The sequence below is a fragment of the Cricetulus griseus genome, assembly GCF_003668045.3.
Source record: "Cricetulus griseus strain 17A/GY chromosome 1 unlocalized genomic scaffold, alternate assembly CriGri-PICRH-1.0 chr1_0, whole genome shotgun sequence".
Classification (NCBI taxonomy): Eukaryota; Metazoa; Chordata; class Mammalia; order Rodentia; family Cricetidae; genus Cricetulus; species Cricetulus griseus.
This window is the reverse complement of record NW_023276806.1, coordinates 63,442,934-63,459,287: the sequence shown is the minus strand read 5'-3', so window position 1 is coordinate 63,459,287 and position 16,354 is coordinate 63,442,934. Positions and strand designations below refer to the sequence as shown.

Below are 16,354 nucleotides of genomic sequence, written 5' to 3'. Positions count from 1 at the left end.
GTGGCTCTCTCCCTCCTCCTCTCTGTGGAGCCACCATGTGATCCCAGGAAGATGGGACACATTCCACTGGTGCCCTCCTAAGATAAGTCTTATAAAATATAAAGATTAGTAGTTATGGTTGATAATTAAGACCGAGTTAGCATATAAAAAGTCCTAGTGATTGGCCAGAAGCATTGTACCTAATATTAATCTCTGTATGTTATTTTGGGTGGCCATGTGGCAGTGGGCCTCGGGCGGCTGGCAGAAAGATTTATCTTTACACTAGGTCCTGCCCAAAATGATGTGAAGGAGTTTTCTGATTCCCCATGGGAGGCCTCATCCTCCCTGGGGAGTGGATGGGGGTGGGAAGTGGGGTTGGAAGGAGGCATGGGAGGACTGGAGGGTGAGGGAGCTGGCATTGGTATGTAAAATAAGATTGTTTTTAATTTAAATTAAAAAGAAAAAACAAAAATGCATGTGCCATATGATTTATATGATAGTGTTGTAAAATACTGTATTGTCAAGAATGCTTTTTCTAATAGTGTATTATGTATATGGTAAAATATGAGAAAACCTAATTAGGAATTATAAATATACTAAAGTTTTCATTCATTCTGTAAGTTTTTACAGTAATGATTCACTATTTATGCCTCACAGAATTAGTAGCTGACATACGCAGCTAGGTTGCAGAATAACCCATAAGATGATCTCCTTCCCTTACTCTCACCCACCCTCTTCTGTGAGTGTGTGTGTGTGTGTGTGTGTGTGTGTGCTGTATTGAAAAGATTCAGTGGCACTGTGCCCATAGGAACTTCAGTTGTTCTGTGGTCTTATCAGCTCTTTAAATAAGTGAACTATGTGAGATTTTGAGTCATCATGTTAAGCCCCTAAGAAAGAACATGTTTAGGGCACATATGATAAAGTGTTGTCTATAGTTGTGTGGGGTAAATTTATGTTAATTGACGCAAAATATAGTCACCTGAGAGGAGGAAACCTGGGTTGAGAAAATACTTTCATATGATTTCAGCATGTAGAACTTTTTCCAAATTAGTGACTGAAGCATAGTACTCAGCCCATTGTGGGTTGTGCCATCCCAAGGCTGGTGGTCCTGCCTTCTATAAGAATGCAGGCTGAACAAACAATGGGGAACAATCCATTAAGCAGCACTCCTCCATGGTCTCTGCATTAGCTCCCGCCACCAGGTTCCTGTACTGTTTGAGTTCCTGTTCTAGCTTCCTCATGGTTGAACTATAATTTGGAGCTGTAAGCCAAATGAACACTTTCCTCCCCAACATGCTCTTTGGTCATGGTGTTTCACTGTAGCAATAGTAACCCTAACAAAGACAAATGTCATGAAAGTAGTTTTGTGGTCATCTTCAGAGGTGCGTCTCAATATGTACCCTAGGTATGTCATTTGGCAAGGCATACAAATGGGTTTATGCACCATAGACCACCAACAAGCTGAGGCAGAACAAATAGGGTATGTAAGGTAGGACACTGGAGAGGTTTAACAGAGAAAAGAAATAATGTCTTCAATCAAGAAAGAGAACTCAGACAACCAGGCAGGGCTTACTGAAACTGAAAAGACAGGAGGGCCCACTGAGTCACAGTACTCTATAGTGATGATGTCCAGGAAGAGGATATTTCCTATTTTGTAGAGTCCCAGTCAAGCCAGTCATGCATGGATTTGCATTTTGGTTGGGAAATTCTTGGACATGCTTACTGTCATTCACCTGTACTTCCACTGGGCTGGGCAGCCAGTCCTATAAAAAGGTCCTTGGCTGCATGACTGTAGACTGCTAGTACTCAAGTCTTGGGCTACTTTGGAGAACCTGGTGAGTGACATTTATTGATTTGGCCTGTCTTTATGGTGTTTTGTGCTGCAGTAAATTTTGAGGGACTAAATGCAGTGGCTTTACCTTTTAATTGGTATGCTGTTGATCACAATGTGTTTCTCTTTCATATACATCTTTTGGTGTGCTTTTCATAGCCTTCCACCTTAGTAAGTATTAGAACCTGGAACTTTCATGAGCCCTCCTCTACTCTAAACTACAGACAACCTGCAGGGATATCACAAGGGATGGGTCTCAGATTGCTCAGAGCATTAGAGCCTGAAACTGACTCAAAGATACCTTTGTGTGAAAACAGCCTCATTTATTTTATTGAAACAAAATATTTTCTCCTGGAAAGGGAATGTATTGAACAAAATTTCCCAAGGCCAGTGCCACAGGATGCTGAAAGGAAAGGGAAAATCAAGGATGCCTTAAAACAGGATTTGGGGGATATGTGCATAAATGGCTCTAATGTTCCATGCCTCCCTCAGTCTTCTCTCTGTGGATCGGCCCTGAACACTCTCTTGTACTGTCTTTCAGATCTTGATACTTCAGCACGATGTCTTACCAACAGCAGCAGTGCAAGCAGCCCTGCCAGCCTCCTCCTGTGTGCCCTCCCCCAAAGTGCCCAGAGCCTTGTCCTCCCCCAAAGTGTCCAGAGCCTTGTCCTCCCCCAAAGTGTCCAGAGCCTTGTCCTCCTCCAAAGTGCCCAGAGCCTTGTCATCCTCCACAGTGCCCTGAGCCTTGTCCTCCTCAGCCATGCCAGCAGAAAAGCCCTCCTGTGCAACCTCCTCCACCCTGTCAGCAGAAGTGCCCACCCAAGAGTATGTAAAGGCTTCAGCACTCATCAGGACCAAGAGAAGAGAAGAACATCTATCTCACCCACTTCCTTAGAAACATTTCCATCTTCACTTCAAAGCCTGTTATGGATGCAGAAGAATCTTCTCCACCCTTGCCCTCCATGTGTCTGTGGTCACCCTGATAAGGAAGGCATTCCCCTGAGGTTGTGCTGCTTCTGCTGTCAAGGGGCTGCTGAGAGTGATCCTTCCTCACTGGTTCAGTGTCCAGAGGCTCAGAGTGAAGAGCAGCAGCTTTTCACCCTGTGCACTCAGAGGATGTTTCCAAAACTCTCAGTCATCTTGGTTGGGTTGTTTCCACCATGGTTTCATTTCCTGAATAAAGCACAATCTGGTTGATGCTATTCATGTGTTCTTGTTTTCTAAAATTCACTCTGTTACCTGCCTGATATGCTCCTGTTGCATTGTTTTTATTCTTTGATCCCCAGGTTATTCTTCTGTAATCAGGTCTTGAATGAATTTTGAGTCACAGCAAAGATTACTTAGTATTTATGTTTCTTAACACGACGATACACAGTTTCATTTATTAGTTTGAATAGTTCTTTGTGACTCAGTACTACCCCAGTATATGTAAGTGCCACATTTTTTAAACCTCTCTTTCACTGGTGATCAGCTAGACTAACTATTTTACTATTAAAGATACTTTAACATTGGTAGCAGTTCTGAAATATAGACAGTAATGCAGAATATCTCTTGTATGCTTTAGTTGACTTCTTTTCTTGTGAACCCAAGTGATGCTGCTGAATCACATGATAATTCTGCTTAAGTGTTTTTCACTGGAGGAAACCCCACACTGATTTCCTTATTTGATGGGGTATTCTATTCTCTCACAGCCTGAGGGTTTTTGTTCTTTTTCCTTCATTCCTCTGCCAGGACTTGTTTCTTATTTTGATTGTACCTGTGTTTATACCTGTGGTATATGTTTGATTTTCAGTTCTCTAATGGCTAAATATGTTGAACATTTTGTTACTGTTATTTGTGGTAACGCCTAAGTATGCCAAAGTCTTGTCTTTGGTCACATTGAACTAATGCATAACATTTGATTGGCACAATCTGAGGCACCTAATTAGAAAAAAGCAAGTGATAGTTTAGAAGCTGCTATTTGCATCTTTCTGGTGTCCTCACTACCATACCCATTTCCATCGGCCACATCCTATCATTATCACCACGGAGCCGGTGCGTATGTAAGGAGCCATTGGAAGCTGTGCGCATGCGCAATGGGTAACTTTGTAACTTTCCTGCCCTTAGTCTCCACCCCTTTTGTGACGTCATATGGTTCGATCAGCTGACGTTACATGGTCCGAGGGTTTCAGCCAGTCAGAATGTAACACTTCTGAGGCGACGGTTGCCAGCCTATATAAGGAGGGGTTTTCGGGCGTTCAGGGTCTCCATTTTGTAAGCTAATGCCCTTCCTTTCAAGAGGCATTAAAGCTTTACTGCAGAAGGATCCTGAGGCGTGTCCGCATGTCGTTTTTGCTGGCGAGGCGGTTAGCGCGGGACATCTGGTGCCGAAACCCGGAAAATTGACCTCGTCATCGTCAGCACCATAGGAGACCCCTTGGCAACAAGGAGGATTCAGAACTGCAGGGAGGTACGATTCGGAGAGGCATGTCTGGACTTTAGCTTGGGAATGTTGCCATTTTGGGAGGTTAGTGTAGAGGCTTCTGTGCTTTTACTAGTACTAGGAGCCATCTTGACCTTTCTCACGGTTGTAGCAATCTTAAAGCAGTCCAGAATTACATGTCAGAAACCGAATGTAGTGAGAGGTGGGGCGCGCCCAATAAAATATAAGGAAAAAGGACCTCCCGGGGTGTCTAGTGACATGGGAGTGTGTGTAAGAAGAGAAACTGCATCCTATAAGGAAAAAGGACCTCCCGGGGTGTCTAGTGACATGGGAGTGTGTGTAAGAAGAGAAACTGCAACGTATAAGGAAAAAGGACCTCCCGGGGTGTCTAATGACAAGGGAGTGAGTAATTTGTTAAATGATTCTGTAAATAAGTTTGAAGCTTTAAATCTTAATAGTTCTGATGACTCTGAAAGCTCAGGAGATGAAGTTTTAGATTTTGAGGAAGCAGCTCAGCTAGGTGAAAAAGAAAGATACTATCTGGATGACCATATACAAAGTAACAAAAAACCTCGAAGAAGGCAGCTCCAAACGGCGCTTTTGCAGGATGCTCCTAAAGCACCCCCTCCCTATAAGAAGATAAAAAGAAAGCTGGCTTTTCCTGTCTTTGAGGGCAGACGGAAAAAAAAATGGCCCTCAAAGGCTCAAGTCACCAGGGAATGAAACTGTTTGAAAGGATTATGAGGAATAGGAGGTGTGGCTCTGGTGGAGGAAGTGTGTCACTGGGGGTGGGCTTTGGGTCTTTAAAAGCTTTGATGTTAAGAATTTGTTCTTGGGCTGGAGAGATGGCTCAGAGGTTAAGAGCACTGACTGCTTTTCCAGAGTTTCTGAGTTCAATTCCCAGCAACCACATGCTGACTCACAACCATCCGTTATGAGATCTAGTGCCCTCTTCTGGTGTGCAGATATATATATCTGGAAGCAGAATGTTGTATACATAATAAATAAATAAAATTTAAAAAAAAAACTTACTTTAGATGTGGAACAATTGGCTTTGGGGCACATAGAACCTCCCCTTGGAATTCTCCAATTTTTGTCATCAAAAAGAAATCAGGTAAATGGTGTTTGCTCTATGATTTAAGAGCTATTAATGAGCAAATGTCTTCCCTTGGTGCAGTGCAAAGAGGTCTTCCCGTGCTTTCTGCATTACCCAAAAATTGGAATTTAATAATATTAGTAAAAGACGGGTTAGTGGTATACACAGATGGTTCCCTAGGGGGAACCACGTTGGGGAATCACGTCAACGTTCCCACTTCCGATGCTGGTGATGTATAATGCACAGGTTTTTCCCTGACTCTTTGCCACCAATAAAGAGCTGGGCTTACCTTTTCTGCCTGAGGATGAACAGAGCTTTGTGAAAATAGGACTATTTCCCTTAAGGGAAGTCTCTGTTTCTCAGTAGCTGACCAAGGCCTATGTGTCAATAACAACTGGACCTTTGAATTTGAGCAGAGGCTGTGAGCAGAAGCTCCCTGGCCTATGTGTTACCTCCACCCAATATGAGAATTTTACCAAAGCAGCTAATTTGTCTAAAAGCCTTTTTCAGTTTATATTGCAGAATTGAACCTTTGAATTTGAGCAGACGCTATCGATCTGTCACTGACCGAGGGACTGTCGTCATGGGTCACCTCAGCTGTTTCCTACTTCAAAAGAATGGGTGGGGGTGGGAATGTCTGGCACAACCGTTTGCTTCGGATTGGTGTTGCTTCTCTGGCTGGTCTGTAGGCTCAGGGCTCAAACTAAGATCACCCAAGTGCTTGTAGCCTTGGAACAAGGGGCTTCCACTAAAATTTGGTTAACAATTTTTAAGCAATAGGCCGCCAGTCAGACAGCTCTTGCACACCCGGAGCCTAGGCTCATTGCACAGGGTAGAGTGTCTGGCTTGAGCAGCCCATGAGGGATGTCGAGCAAAGCATCGCACAGAGAGTTGCCTAATATGCAGGCTTCTCTGGGAGGCATGTTGTCCTGCATAAGGGTTGCCTGCCCCAGTTTCCCTTTCCCAGAAAAACGGCGGAAGACAGGTTGAGAGCTCGGGTCAAGCTAACAGCCTAGGGGCGACTCTCATACACAGTCTTATTGTATGATTTGGGAAGTACAACCTCTGCCTCTATCCCTCAATGTATGGGTGACCTACTTGCTTGTAAAAATATGAAGCCTTATCATTAATTAATAAAAAAGGGGGATATGTTAGGAGCCGGTGCGTATGTAAGGAGCCATTGGAAGCTGTGCGCATGCGCAATGGGTAACTTTGTAACTTTCCTGCCCTTAGTCTCCACCCCTCCCGTGACGTCATATGGTTCGATCAGCTGACGTTACATGGTCCGAGGGTTTCAGCCAGTCAGAATGTAACACTTCTGAGGCGACGGTTGCCAGCCTATATAAGGAGGGGTTTTCGGGCGTTCAGGGTCTCCATTTTGTAAGCTAATGCCCTTCCTCTCAAGAGGCATTAAAGCTTTACTGCAGAAGGATCCTGAGGCGTGTCCGCGTGTCGTTTTTGCTGGCGAGGCGGTTAGCGCGGGACAAATACCACCATCATTTTCATACCCACTACAAGCTATCACACCAGCTGCCACTGCCTCCCTAAATTATTGCCACCCTCACTACCCACTAAGAGCACCATATCCATGCCCATTACTATTTCCATGCCCATCATCTCCAGCATACCAACATCATTGTCAACCTAAAACAAAAACAAGTAAATCATTGCTCAGTGTAGCAATGTGGACCCTCCTATTGCTTGATATTATTTCTATCATATGCTAATTTATAATCTTGATTTTTTCCAGGGACTTTTTCCTAAATGCTGTAGATTATATCATAAAATACCAAATAAAATGAAGAACTAGCAAAACATCAGAACTTCATATTCAGTCCTGTCATTTGACTCATAAAAATTCTTTAAAAATCCAGAATAATATATGCAGGAGGAACTCGTGGTTATCTGACCTTAAAAGGTCATAAAACTAAGAGAATCTAATATTTATCTCAAAATCACCAATGTGTGAGTATTCATGTGTGTGGACACATGTGTTCCATGTCTCTGTCTTGAAGGTTCAGACTTGGAGAAAATGTCCATGCTATTTGTTCATCTGTGGCTGCTGTTCATGGAGCTTCAGTGGAAGGAACTCATCTTGAGTGTCTCAGCCTGGAAAGATATCCAGCTGCTCTGACTCCTGTGACAGTGCTGTCAGGATTAGTATATTAGTATGCATCATTGTAGAGAGTGAAGTTTTCATCATGATGTTTTAGTATAGGCAAATAAAGCATATTAATCATCACCCCTACATTCAACATCTGGGAAAAACATGACACTTGTCTTTTGGATATTTGCTTATTTCTCTTAATATTATTTCTTTTAAATAATATTTTATTAATTCTTTGATAATTTCAGATTGTGTGGTTTTACCTTAATCCCCTCATCCACCAACTCCTCTATCAACACTCTTGACACTGTCCTCTTACTACTGATGTAAGTTGGAGTTTTCCTCCGCCTGTCTATCAAGTCCATGTTGTTGTGCTGAAGGAGCCTTGGCAGTATGACCTATCCTTGAGTGTGGTCACCTGATTGAAGGAAAACAGCTCTCTCACAAAAGTTATCAAATGCAAATAGCTCATCAGCTAGTGGTGAGATTTCATGGTTACCTTTATCTCTTCATGTTCAGTTTTTGTCTGACTTTAGCTTGCATATATTTTGTCCATGCCGCCCCCGCCCCAGTTGCTGTGGTTCAAATGTAGAACTGTAATATCGTGTTTGGGAAAACTGTTTCCTTGATGCTATCCACAATTTCTGATTCTCCTAATCTTCCCACTCAATCCAACAAAAATACTGAGGACTCCCAAGACTGCTATTCTCTGTACATTGATCAGTTGAGGAGCTCTGTGTTAATTACCATATTGCAAGAAGAAAGTTCTCTGATGCAGAAGAAATAAAACACTGATCTATGACTATAGTACTAATCCATATGGAATCATTTTGATTTTATGCCCATTTAGCAGAAAAATAATTATGTATTCTCCCCTAAGTCCTATGACCTACTGAGCCACAGGTTCTTGGCTGCATTAACAGGACCAAAAACAAGCATGGGTTCCTTCTCATTGAGCAAGTCTTTAGATATAATCAGAAAGCAGTTGGTTACTCCCATAACATTTATGACACTGTTGCACCAGTGGGCATATTTTGCCAGGCCAGTCATTGTAACTCATAAGTTTCACAGATGGGTGAGACTGATGATTGCTTTTATACTCTGTTTGCATGCACATGAAATTCCAGAATCATGAAAGCTAGCTAGTAGGGACAAGGTTTCCAGCTGAGTATCTGCTTTATCTCTCCTTATTCTGTGACTCAAGCATGTGGTATCTTCAGTGATAGAGGGTCAAACAATGGAATTCTGGAAGGTAACAAAGAGTATTGTCAATAGCCTAAAATGCTTGGTGGTCTATGGGACTCTGCTGACCAACAATTCAAAAGAGATAATTCTTTCCTGATACTGGTATTTTTATTTGCTAGTATAAGGTGTCAAGTTACAGTATTTGTGCACTCATTGTGAGATAACACTATTAAAACTCTTTATGCATATGTGTATGTGTGTGTGTATATGTAAGTGTATGTGCATGTTTGTGTATCTGTGTGTGTGTGTGTGTGTGTGTGTGTGTGTGAGTGAGTGTATGTGTATGTGTATGTGTATGTGTATGTGTATGTGTATGTGTATGTGTATGTATAGGTGTATGTTTTTGGAAGCTTCTATAGCAGTAGGTATCCAAATGGTTTTATCAACTTTAACATTAGTCATCTCTCTCCATATTTCTTCCTTTATCCTGACTTGCCATTCCAATTTAACCCTTCATATTTCACTGTCCCCCTTTAGCCCTTTATTCCCTTTGTTGTGATGTATCTAGAACAAGAGCCTCAAGAATAACTCAAATGATACTATGTGACACTACAATCCCAGCTGGCCAGATAATTTTCTAATTTTGGTTATCAGAAATCAAATATTTTCCTCAGATGATGCTTTAGATGTGATTGAGGATATGGAGAGCAGTAAGTGACATACTGAGTGAATTCTATTGACTTTGTCCTGTGGTATGTGCACTAGCCTGTGTTGTGAGTCATCCACTAGTGGGGTTACCTAGCCTCAGGTGCTGAACTGATGACTCTTTCCCTCTAGGGACATGAACAGTGGCATTCTTGGCTAAACCCTTCCTTACTGTCAGAAGTGTCAGCAGTCACAGGAAGCTGACACATTTCAGTGAGTTTGATTCAGTGCCTGTGTGCTTCTCAGAGCAGAGCTGGGGCTAGTTAAAGGCTTTGTTTCATCTTCCTCATTCTATTCTTCCATCTCTAATTATTAAGTGATATTATTTTTCACATTCTCTTTTAATTTTTAAGTTAAAATTCAATTACATTGACCTTTGGAAGCCTTTTTAACAACTTCATCAAAACAAGAAGGCTCTAGAAACAGCACTTTAAATATGTAAATATGTAAATTTTTAGAATTTACATATTTCTTAGAATACTAAAGGAATGAGAAAAGACAAGGCTTACAAACACATTAATTACATAGAGATTTATTGCAAAATACTCATCAAATACCACAATTAAGAGGCAGACTGTCTTAGTCTTATGAGAATAAATAAATCTAAGTGCTACAAAATGACAAGCAGCTGAAGTAGATCCAGAAAAGATGAAAGAGATAGTATCTAAAACCAAGAAAGATAATTTTTGACAACCAGCTAGGAAACCCCTAGTTTCTCCAGCTGCAACAAAATTCTGAAACTGAGAAAGACAGAATGGCCTCTGAGTCATTGCAATCAACCCAGTGACTATGTCCAAGAACAGGATATTTTCTATTTTGGAGAGTCCTGGTTAAGCCAGTTATACCCAGATTTGCATTTTGGTTGGGAAATTGTTGGATCTGCCCACCATCAAGCATCTATACATTCTACTGGGTGGGGCAGCTAGTCCTATAAAAAAGTGCTAGCATGAATGACTGCAACACACTTGGAGCTCAAGCCCCAGACTACGGACAACCTGGTGAGTCTGACTTCCTGACTTGGTGTCTGTTTATGGCCTTTTCATATGGTTTAATTTAGAGAAAACAGTTTAATGATTCTAAGTTGTCATGTGTTCAATGTCAGCTACCAATCTGAAATTTAGCAATGTAGTAGAGTGATACACTATGTCAGTTTGCTTGTGTCTTGTGTGTAGGTGGTTGATGCCAATGTGGAAAATCAAGACAATAGGGAAGGACTGCTTTGAAGATAGTGGCAGAGCAGAGTATATTTTATTTTCTTACATTTTGTACCCTTTTCAAAAGCTTATATCTTAGCAGGCATTGGACCCTTGAATTTTCCTAGGTGTCCTCTGAAATGAAACCCATCTTCTGGGATTTCACAGGTGCTGATGTGATAAGGATTGGTTTTGAGATTACTTAGTGTTTCAGAAATTGAGACTGCTGTTCTTGAATATGTTATTTTGTACAAGCAAAACCTCTCTTTGGAGCAGAGATGTTTCTGGGCATGGGGAGTGCAACCTAAGAACAAAGTTAAATGAAACAAATTATTGAATTGGAAGGGAAAATCCAGGGAGTCCTAAAAGAAGAAGAGTTGGGGAGAACAGTGTTTATGTGAGAGAATTACTGACCAGAGTTCTATAAATTAGATTTCTCTATGAGAATTACCTCTTGAGAGAACTGTTATGTAATGTCTTTCAGATTCCGAGAGTTCAACACAATGTCTTACCAACAGCAGCAGTGCAAGCAGCCCTGTCAGCCTCCTCCTGTGTGTCCACCTCCAAAGTGCCCAGAGCCTTGTCCTCCTCCAAAGTGCCCAGAGCCTTATCCTCCTCCAAAGTGCCCAGAGCCTTGTCCTCCTCCAAAGTGCCCAGAGCCTTGTCCTCCTCCAAAGTGCCCAGAGCCTTGTCCTCCTCCAAAGTGCCCAGAGCCTTGTCCTCCTCCAAAGTGCCCAGAGCCTTGTCCTCCTCCAAAGTGCCCAGAGCCTTGTCCTCCTCCAAAGTGCCCAGAGCCTTGTCCTCCTCCAAAGTGCCCAGAGCCTTGTCCTCCTCCAAAGTGCCCAGAGCCTTGTCCTCCCCCCAAATGTCCTGAGCCTTGTCCTCCTCAGCCATGCCAGCAGAAATGCCCTCCTGTGCAACCTCCTCCATCCTGTCAGCAGAAGTGCCCACCCAAGAGCAAGTGAGTGCTTCAACAGTCACCAGGACCAAGAGAAGAGAAGAAAATCCATCTCACCTACTACCATAGCAACACCTCCATCTTCCCTTCAAAGACTCTCATGGATGCCGAAGAATCTTCTCCACCTTTAATCCACACCCCAAATGCCTTTACTAGGGAAGGCATTTCCATGAGACTATTCTCCTGCTACTGTCAAGGGGCTGCTGAAAATGCCCCTTTCTCTGTGGCCCTGTATCTCAGATACACAGAAGGTAGAACAGCGGGTGTTACCTTGGTGCCCCCAGAAGAGCCTTCCCGGTCTGCCTTTCACTTGGGCAGGGATTTATACAACTTAAACAATTGCTACTGCTGTTTCATTTCTGAATAAAGTAAAATTTTTGTGATGGAATAGAAAATTTCTTTGAAAAAATGCCTTATGAGTACCCTCTTTTGATTCTGAATTGTTTACTTTTATTTTTCCTGTACACAAATAACTCACAAGAAGCAACTTAAGGAGGAAAGAGCTTATTTTGTCTACAGTTTGAGAGGATACAGACATGGTGATAAAGGCATGGTGGCAGATGAATGGTCACATTGCATGCACAATCAAGAAGTGGAGAGCAGACAAGAAGTGGGGTGATGTTGTAAGACATCAAATCCCTTTCCCAGTTACTGGCAAAGCTCCACCCACTTTGAGTCCGACAACATTCTAAATAGTTCTAACCTCTGGATTCAAGCACATGATATTATGGAGGGCATTTATAGTCACACTACAGAGAATATATAGGCAAGACTGTGATGATCAATTTTCTCTGAATTTAAGGCCGCACTAAATAAATTTTAGATACTTCAAACTCTTTTATTGCCTTCAAGTATTATTTGGTTCTTTTGAGGAATAAATTTAGTATTCCAAAATTCAATTCCTCTTCCCCCAGTTCAGGAAACAATGTGTATACCATAAACTTGTTCTAGGTATAGGATTTTCAGTACTTTCATGAGGTTAGCATGATTTCTGAGAACAAATTATCTTAGTAAATAGTTATCAGCTGCCCCTGCCCTTCATTATGTACATATCACTTATATGTGGCTTATATGCAACTAGTACAGAAAATATGACTTAAATGTATTAGTCTGCACACTTTATTTTCTAAGGTGTGAAATGGTTTGTCTCCTCTCTGTGCAGGCCACCTTCTTTCTCTAACAGCCCACAAAGCACCACGTCCTATCACCACTGCTTTCCTGAAACTTGTGAGTCCATACTTGAAGCATACTAGTGTTTTCAGTGTTAATATGATTTGCAGAGTCACTGCTGCCATGCCGTTTAGTTACCAAGTGCCCAGCCTCCTTGGTCCAGTTAATTCTCACATGTTGTGATACTGGGTATTCAAATGAGATTGTAAGTAATCTTCTATTAAGTTTGAACTATGCCTGTGAGTTCAAGGCCAGCCTGGCCTACAGAGCAAGTTCCAGGACAGGCTCCAAAGCTACAGAGAAACCCTGTCTCAAAACCACTCCCCCCCAGAAGTTTAAATTACAATAATCACAACATTACTAAGGTTTTCAGATTAGAAGAGCCTTGAAAGTAGGGTGTGAGCCCAGCCTAAGGAAGCTGAGTTAACATTTCTACTAGGTTCTGAAAAGGACAGAGTGATGATAATGTTTTTAGGGAATTGATCAGTGCATTATAAAGATAATGCCTTTCTGGAGATCTTTTGTGCAGTCATCTAATATTAAATGCTAAATGTTGCTCTTGAATAAAAGAATTTTCTGTCATACCATGAGGAAAGAAAATATAGGGTGTATGTGTGTGTGTGGGGGGGCGTAAATTTAGACTGAGTTGGTATAAAAGAAAGGAAGACTTCTGGCAGTTGTATTTGAGAGACAAAACATACATGGAAATGAAAAAAATGAAGATCCACCTCTTTACCAGGGCTTCCACTTACTTAAAGTGCAGGGCAGCTTTTCCTGTGAATGTTCTCAATGGAAGCTTTTCATTTAATTTCCTGAGACATAGACAGGACCACCACAGCATCAGCGTCCCTTCTGGGTACCTTGTGTGTGCTTACTGTCTTATTCCATCACATTCCACATTGTTTATATTCATGACTGTCTTGAAAGCCTCTCTTCATGAAATGCCCCTTGCCTAGTTCCAAGTGTCACCTCCACAGTGCTCTTAGTTGGATCAACATTGACAAAACCCTCACTCTGCCTGTAAAGGTGTCCACTCAGAAGTGAACCAAGGTTCAGATGCCTCAGGACTAGGAAACAAGAACATCAAGACTTCTGAAACTAAAGCTAGAGTTGATAAGTATGTAAAAGTTTCTGATAGGGCCAACAGATATGTTGTAGACACTTGTCTATGAAATGAATAATCTTGTTACATGGGCAGCTAAAAGATTCCCTGGAAGTGTTTCCTGGTAGGATACAAGTTTTACTTCTGCTCAGATAAAACTCTGACCCGAGTATCTGGTGAATCAGGTTTTGTTTATTACTGTATGAGGGCTGCAGTGTGTGTGTGTGTGTGTGTGTGTGTGTGTGTGTGTGTGTGTGTGTGTGTGTGAATGTGAGTGTATGTGTGTATGTATATGTGAGTATGTGAGCTTATGTGTTTATGTTACTGTGTGTGAGTCTCTCTCTTTCTCGTGTGTGTGTGTGTGTGTGTGTGTGTGTGTGTGTGTGTGTGTGTGTGTGTGTTGGGTTGTGGGGTGGAGTGTTAAGCGCATTTATCTAGGAGGCTCCCTGATGAAAACAGAAGAGGGCTGATTGAGATAACAATTGTGACTCTGGAGAGATGGCTTAGCAGTGAAGAAATAACAGTTGTGTTGACTGTGAGTCTTAGGGTTTGTTGGGGCGAGTTTGAATTATAGGTGCATAGAAGAAATGTATAATAAGGGGAAGATTTAATTCTGTTGGAAGATTTCTTGATATGAACAGATACAGTAGAATATGAAAGAAACCAAGAAACCTAATTTGGGGACAGAACACTCAGAGTTAGATACATCAGAGTCAGCTTGGGCAGGTACTAGTTAAACTTCAGAGAGATTCACTGAGTTCTAACAGGAGAATCCTCCTCTTGGCCTGGTGTTAAAGGCAAAAGCCTCTAATGGCAGTTACATAACTTTCCTTGACACCCTAGTCATTCTCAGTGGGAGGAGCTTGCCTCCCTTCCTCCAGTGCCAGGATCAGATGTTAGTGCCAGGATCAGATGTTAGTGCCAGGATCAGATGTTAGTGCCAGGATCAGGTGTCAACTGGAGGAAATCCCCTTCTGCCCTCCTGTGTCTGTGAATAGCTTTGGCTTCACAGGAAAAAGGAAGAAGTCACTGAGTTAGACAACAATATATAGTTAGGAGTAGAAGGAGATTTAATGGGGACATAACAGAACTGAATCACTCTTAACTTGTTCCCTCTTCAGAAGTGTTTTGAGTAGACACATGATCTCAGGAAACAAGTTCTCAGTTGAATTCAGAGACGCATATGTCCGACATTTATAGGTAAAAAAAAAGCTTTGTAGTACTTCATTTTAAGATATACATGAGAGGTGAGACTGTGATGTAAAGGCCTTGTATACTCAAACAGAATGGAAATTGGTGCTCAGCATCCATGTGGTGATCAGCTCTCCAAAGCACAGTTTTGGACTATATTACTTTTGCTTTGTCTTCTGTTGGGCTAGGACTGGAGTGGCAGTTGAGGGGCAGGGCTCAGGAGCCTTGGGGTGGCAGGGCTCAGGAGCCTTGGGGTGGCAGGGCTCAGGTGCCTTGGGGTGGCAGGGCTCAGGTGCCTTGGGGTGGCAGGGCTCAGGTGCCTTGGGGTGGCTGGGCTCAGGAGCCTTGGGGTGGCAGGGCTCAGGAGCCTTAGGGTGACTGGGCTCAGGAGCCTTAGGGTGACTGGGCTCAGGAACTTTGGTGTCACAGGGCTCCTTGATTTGGGAGACACATGGCTCCTGAGGTGGTGGCTGACAAGGCTGTTTCACTTGCTGCTCATGCAGCTGAGGAAGTTCTGTGCAGGGCTGCTTCTGCTGGTGTGAACTCATGCTTCAAAGATGGCTGGACCTAGACACAGAATAAATGATTTACGAAGGGAATGACTTTGCAAGAAACCACTGCCAATACCACTTCCAATGTCTAAAGAAGTAGGTTCTCCTTTCTCTCTCTATCACAGAGGGTACTTCGCCGTGGAGGTCCTTAAAGGTGATCTGTTTGGTTCTGAAAAAAACAGGGTCTTTTTGGCTCCCCCCTCTTCCTACCTATCATGAGACACAGCTATCACCACAGCAGTGGGCTTTAGCAGGAATATGAGACTGATGCCATGGGCTCATATGGAAAATGTGATGGCATGTAGAAAATAAAAACAATAAAACGCTCAAAGCCCACTGCTCAGCTGCAATAAATAAGATGTTTTGTGTCCTGGAGAATGTCGTGGCCACTCCAGAATACCTCACCATCACATGTGGCTCACACACTCCTCCATCTCAGGTGACCCTTTCATGCCTTCTTGCTTGGATTTGCTCAGCTGCCATGGATTTGCTAGATCACCTGCTATGCTAGTTCTAGGCAGCTTTCCTAGAGCGAGCACGACAGAAATTTTTCTTGCCTTCCCAAACTGCCATCACATTTGCACTTGTCTCCTGGCACTGACCCCTCACAGGATTATCTTTAGTTCTTATTCTTCTGAATGAAATAGATGCAGTTTTATAGAGACAATTCTTCTTTATCTAAATTTTCCTTTACAGTCCAAAATACCAAATGTTTTTATTGAAAGAATAAAATTCTCAGTATTAAAATTGTAGACAAAGAAATGATGTCACTAGAAGTGCAATAGGCTTGTGTTCTTACCTAGACACAGACACAGCGAGGATAGATGGGTCACATCAGTTATGCTTAAAGTTCCTTCAATCATG

At 42.4% G+C, this 16,354-nt stretch overlaps 3 protein-coding genes across 3 annotated transcripts; 2 read left to right on the top strand and 1 right to left on the bottom strand.

Annotated features, from left to right (window-relative positions):
• The first annotated feature begins 2,370 nt into the window (after positions 1-2,370).
• On the top strand, positions 2,371-2,775 carry LOC113833091 (small proline-rich protein 2D). The gene has a single exon (XM_035450661.1). It carries the CDS (start codon positions 2,371-2,373, stop codon positions 2,641-2,643), a length of 273 nt encoding a protein of 90 aa, XP_035306552.1. The 3' UTR covers positions 2,644-2,775.
• A 6,779-nt stretch (positions 2,776-9,554) lies between these two features.
• On the top strand, positions 9,555-11,885 carry LOC100754646 (small proline-rich protein 2H). Its single transcript, XM_027393387.2, has 2 exons — positions 9,555-10,323; positions 11,003-11,885. The coding sequence occupies exon 2, from the start codon at positions 11,022-11,024 to the stop codon at positions 11,481-11,483; it is 462 nt and encodes a 153-aa protein (XP_027249188.1). The 5' UTR covers positions 9,555-10,323; positions 11,003-11,021; the 3' UTR covers positions 11,484-11,885.
• A 2,924-nt stretch (positions 11,886-14,809) lies between these two features.
• LOC103160046 (cornifin-B) lies at positions 14,810-15,972 on the bottom strand. The gene has a single exon (XM_027392876.2). The coding sequence runs from the start codon at positions 15,485-15,487 to the stop codon at positions 15,098-15,100; it is 390 nt and encodes a 129-aa protein (XP_027248677.1). The 5' UTR covers positions 15,488-15,972; the 3' UTR covers positions 14,810-15,097.
• Between the last annotated feature and the right edge of the window lie 382 nt (positions 15,973-16,354).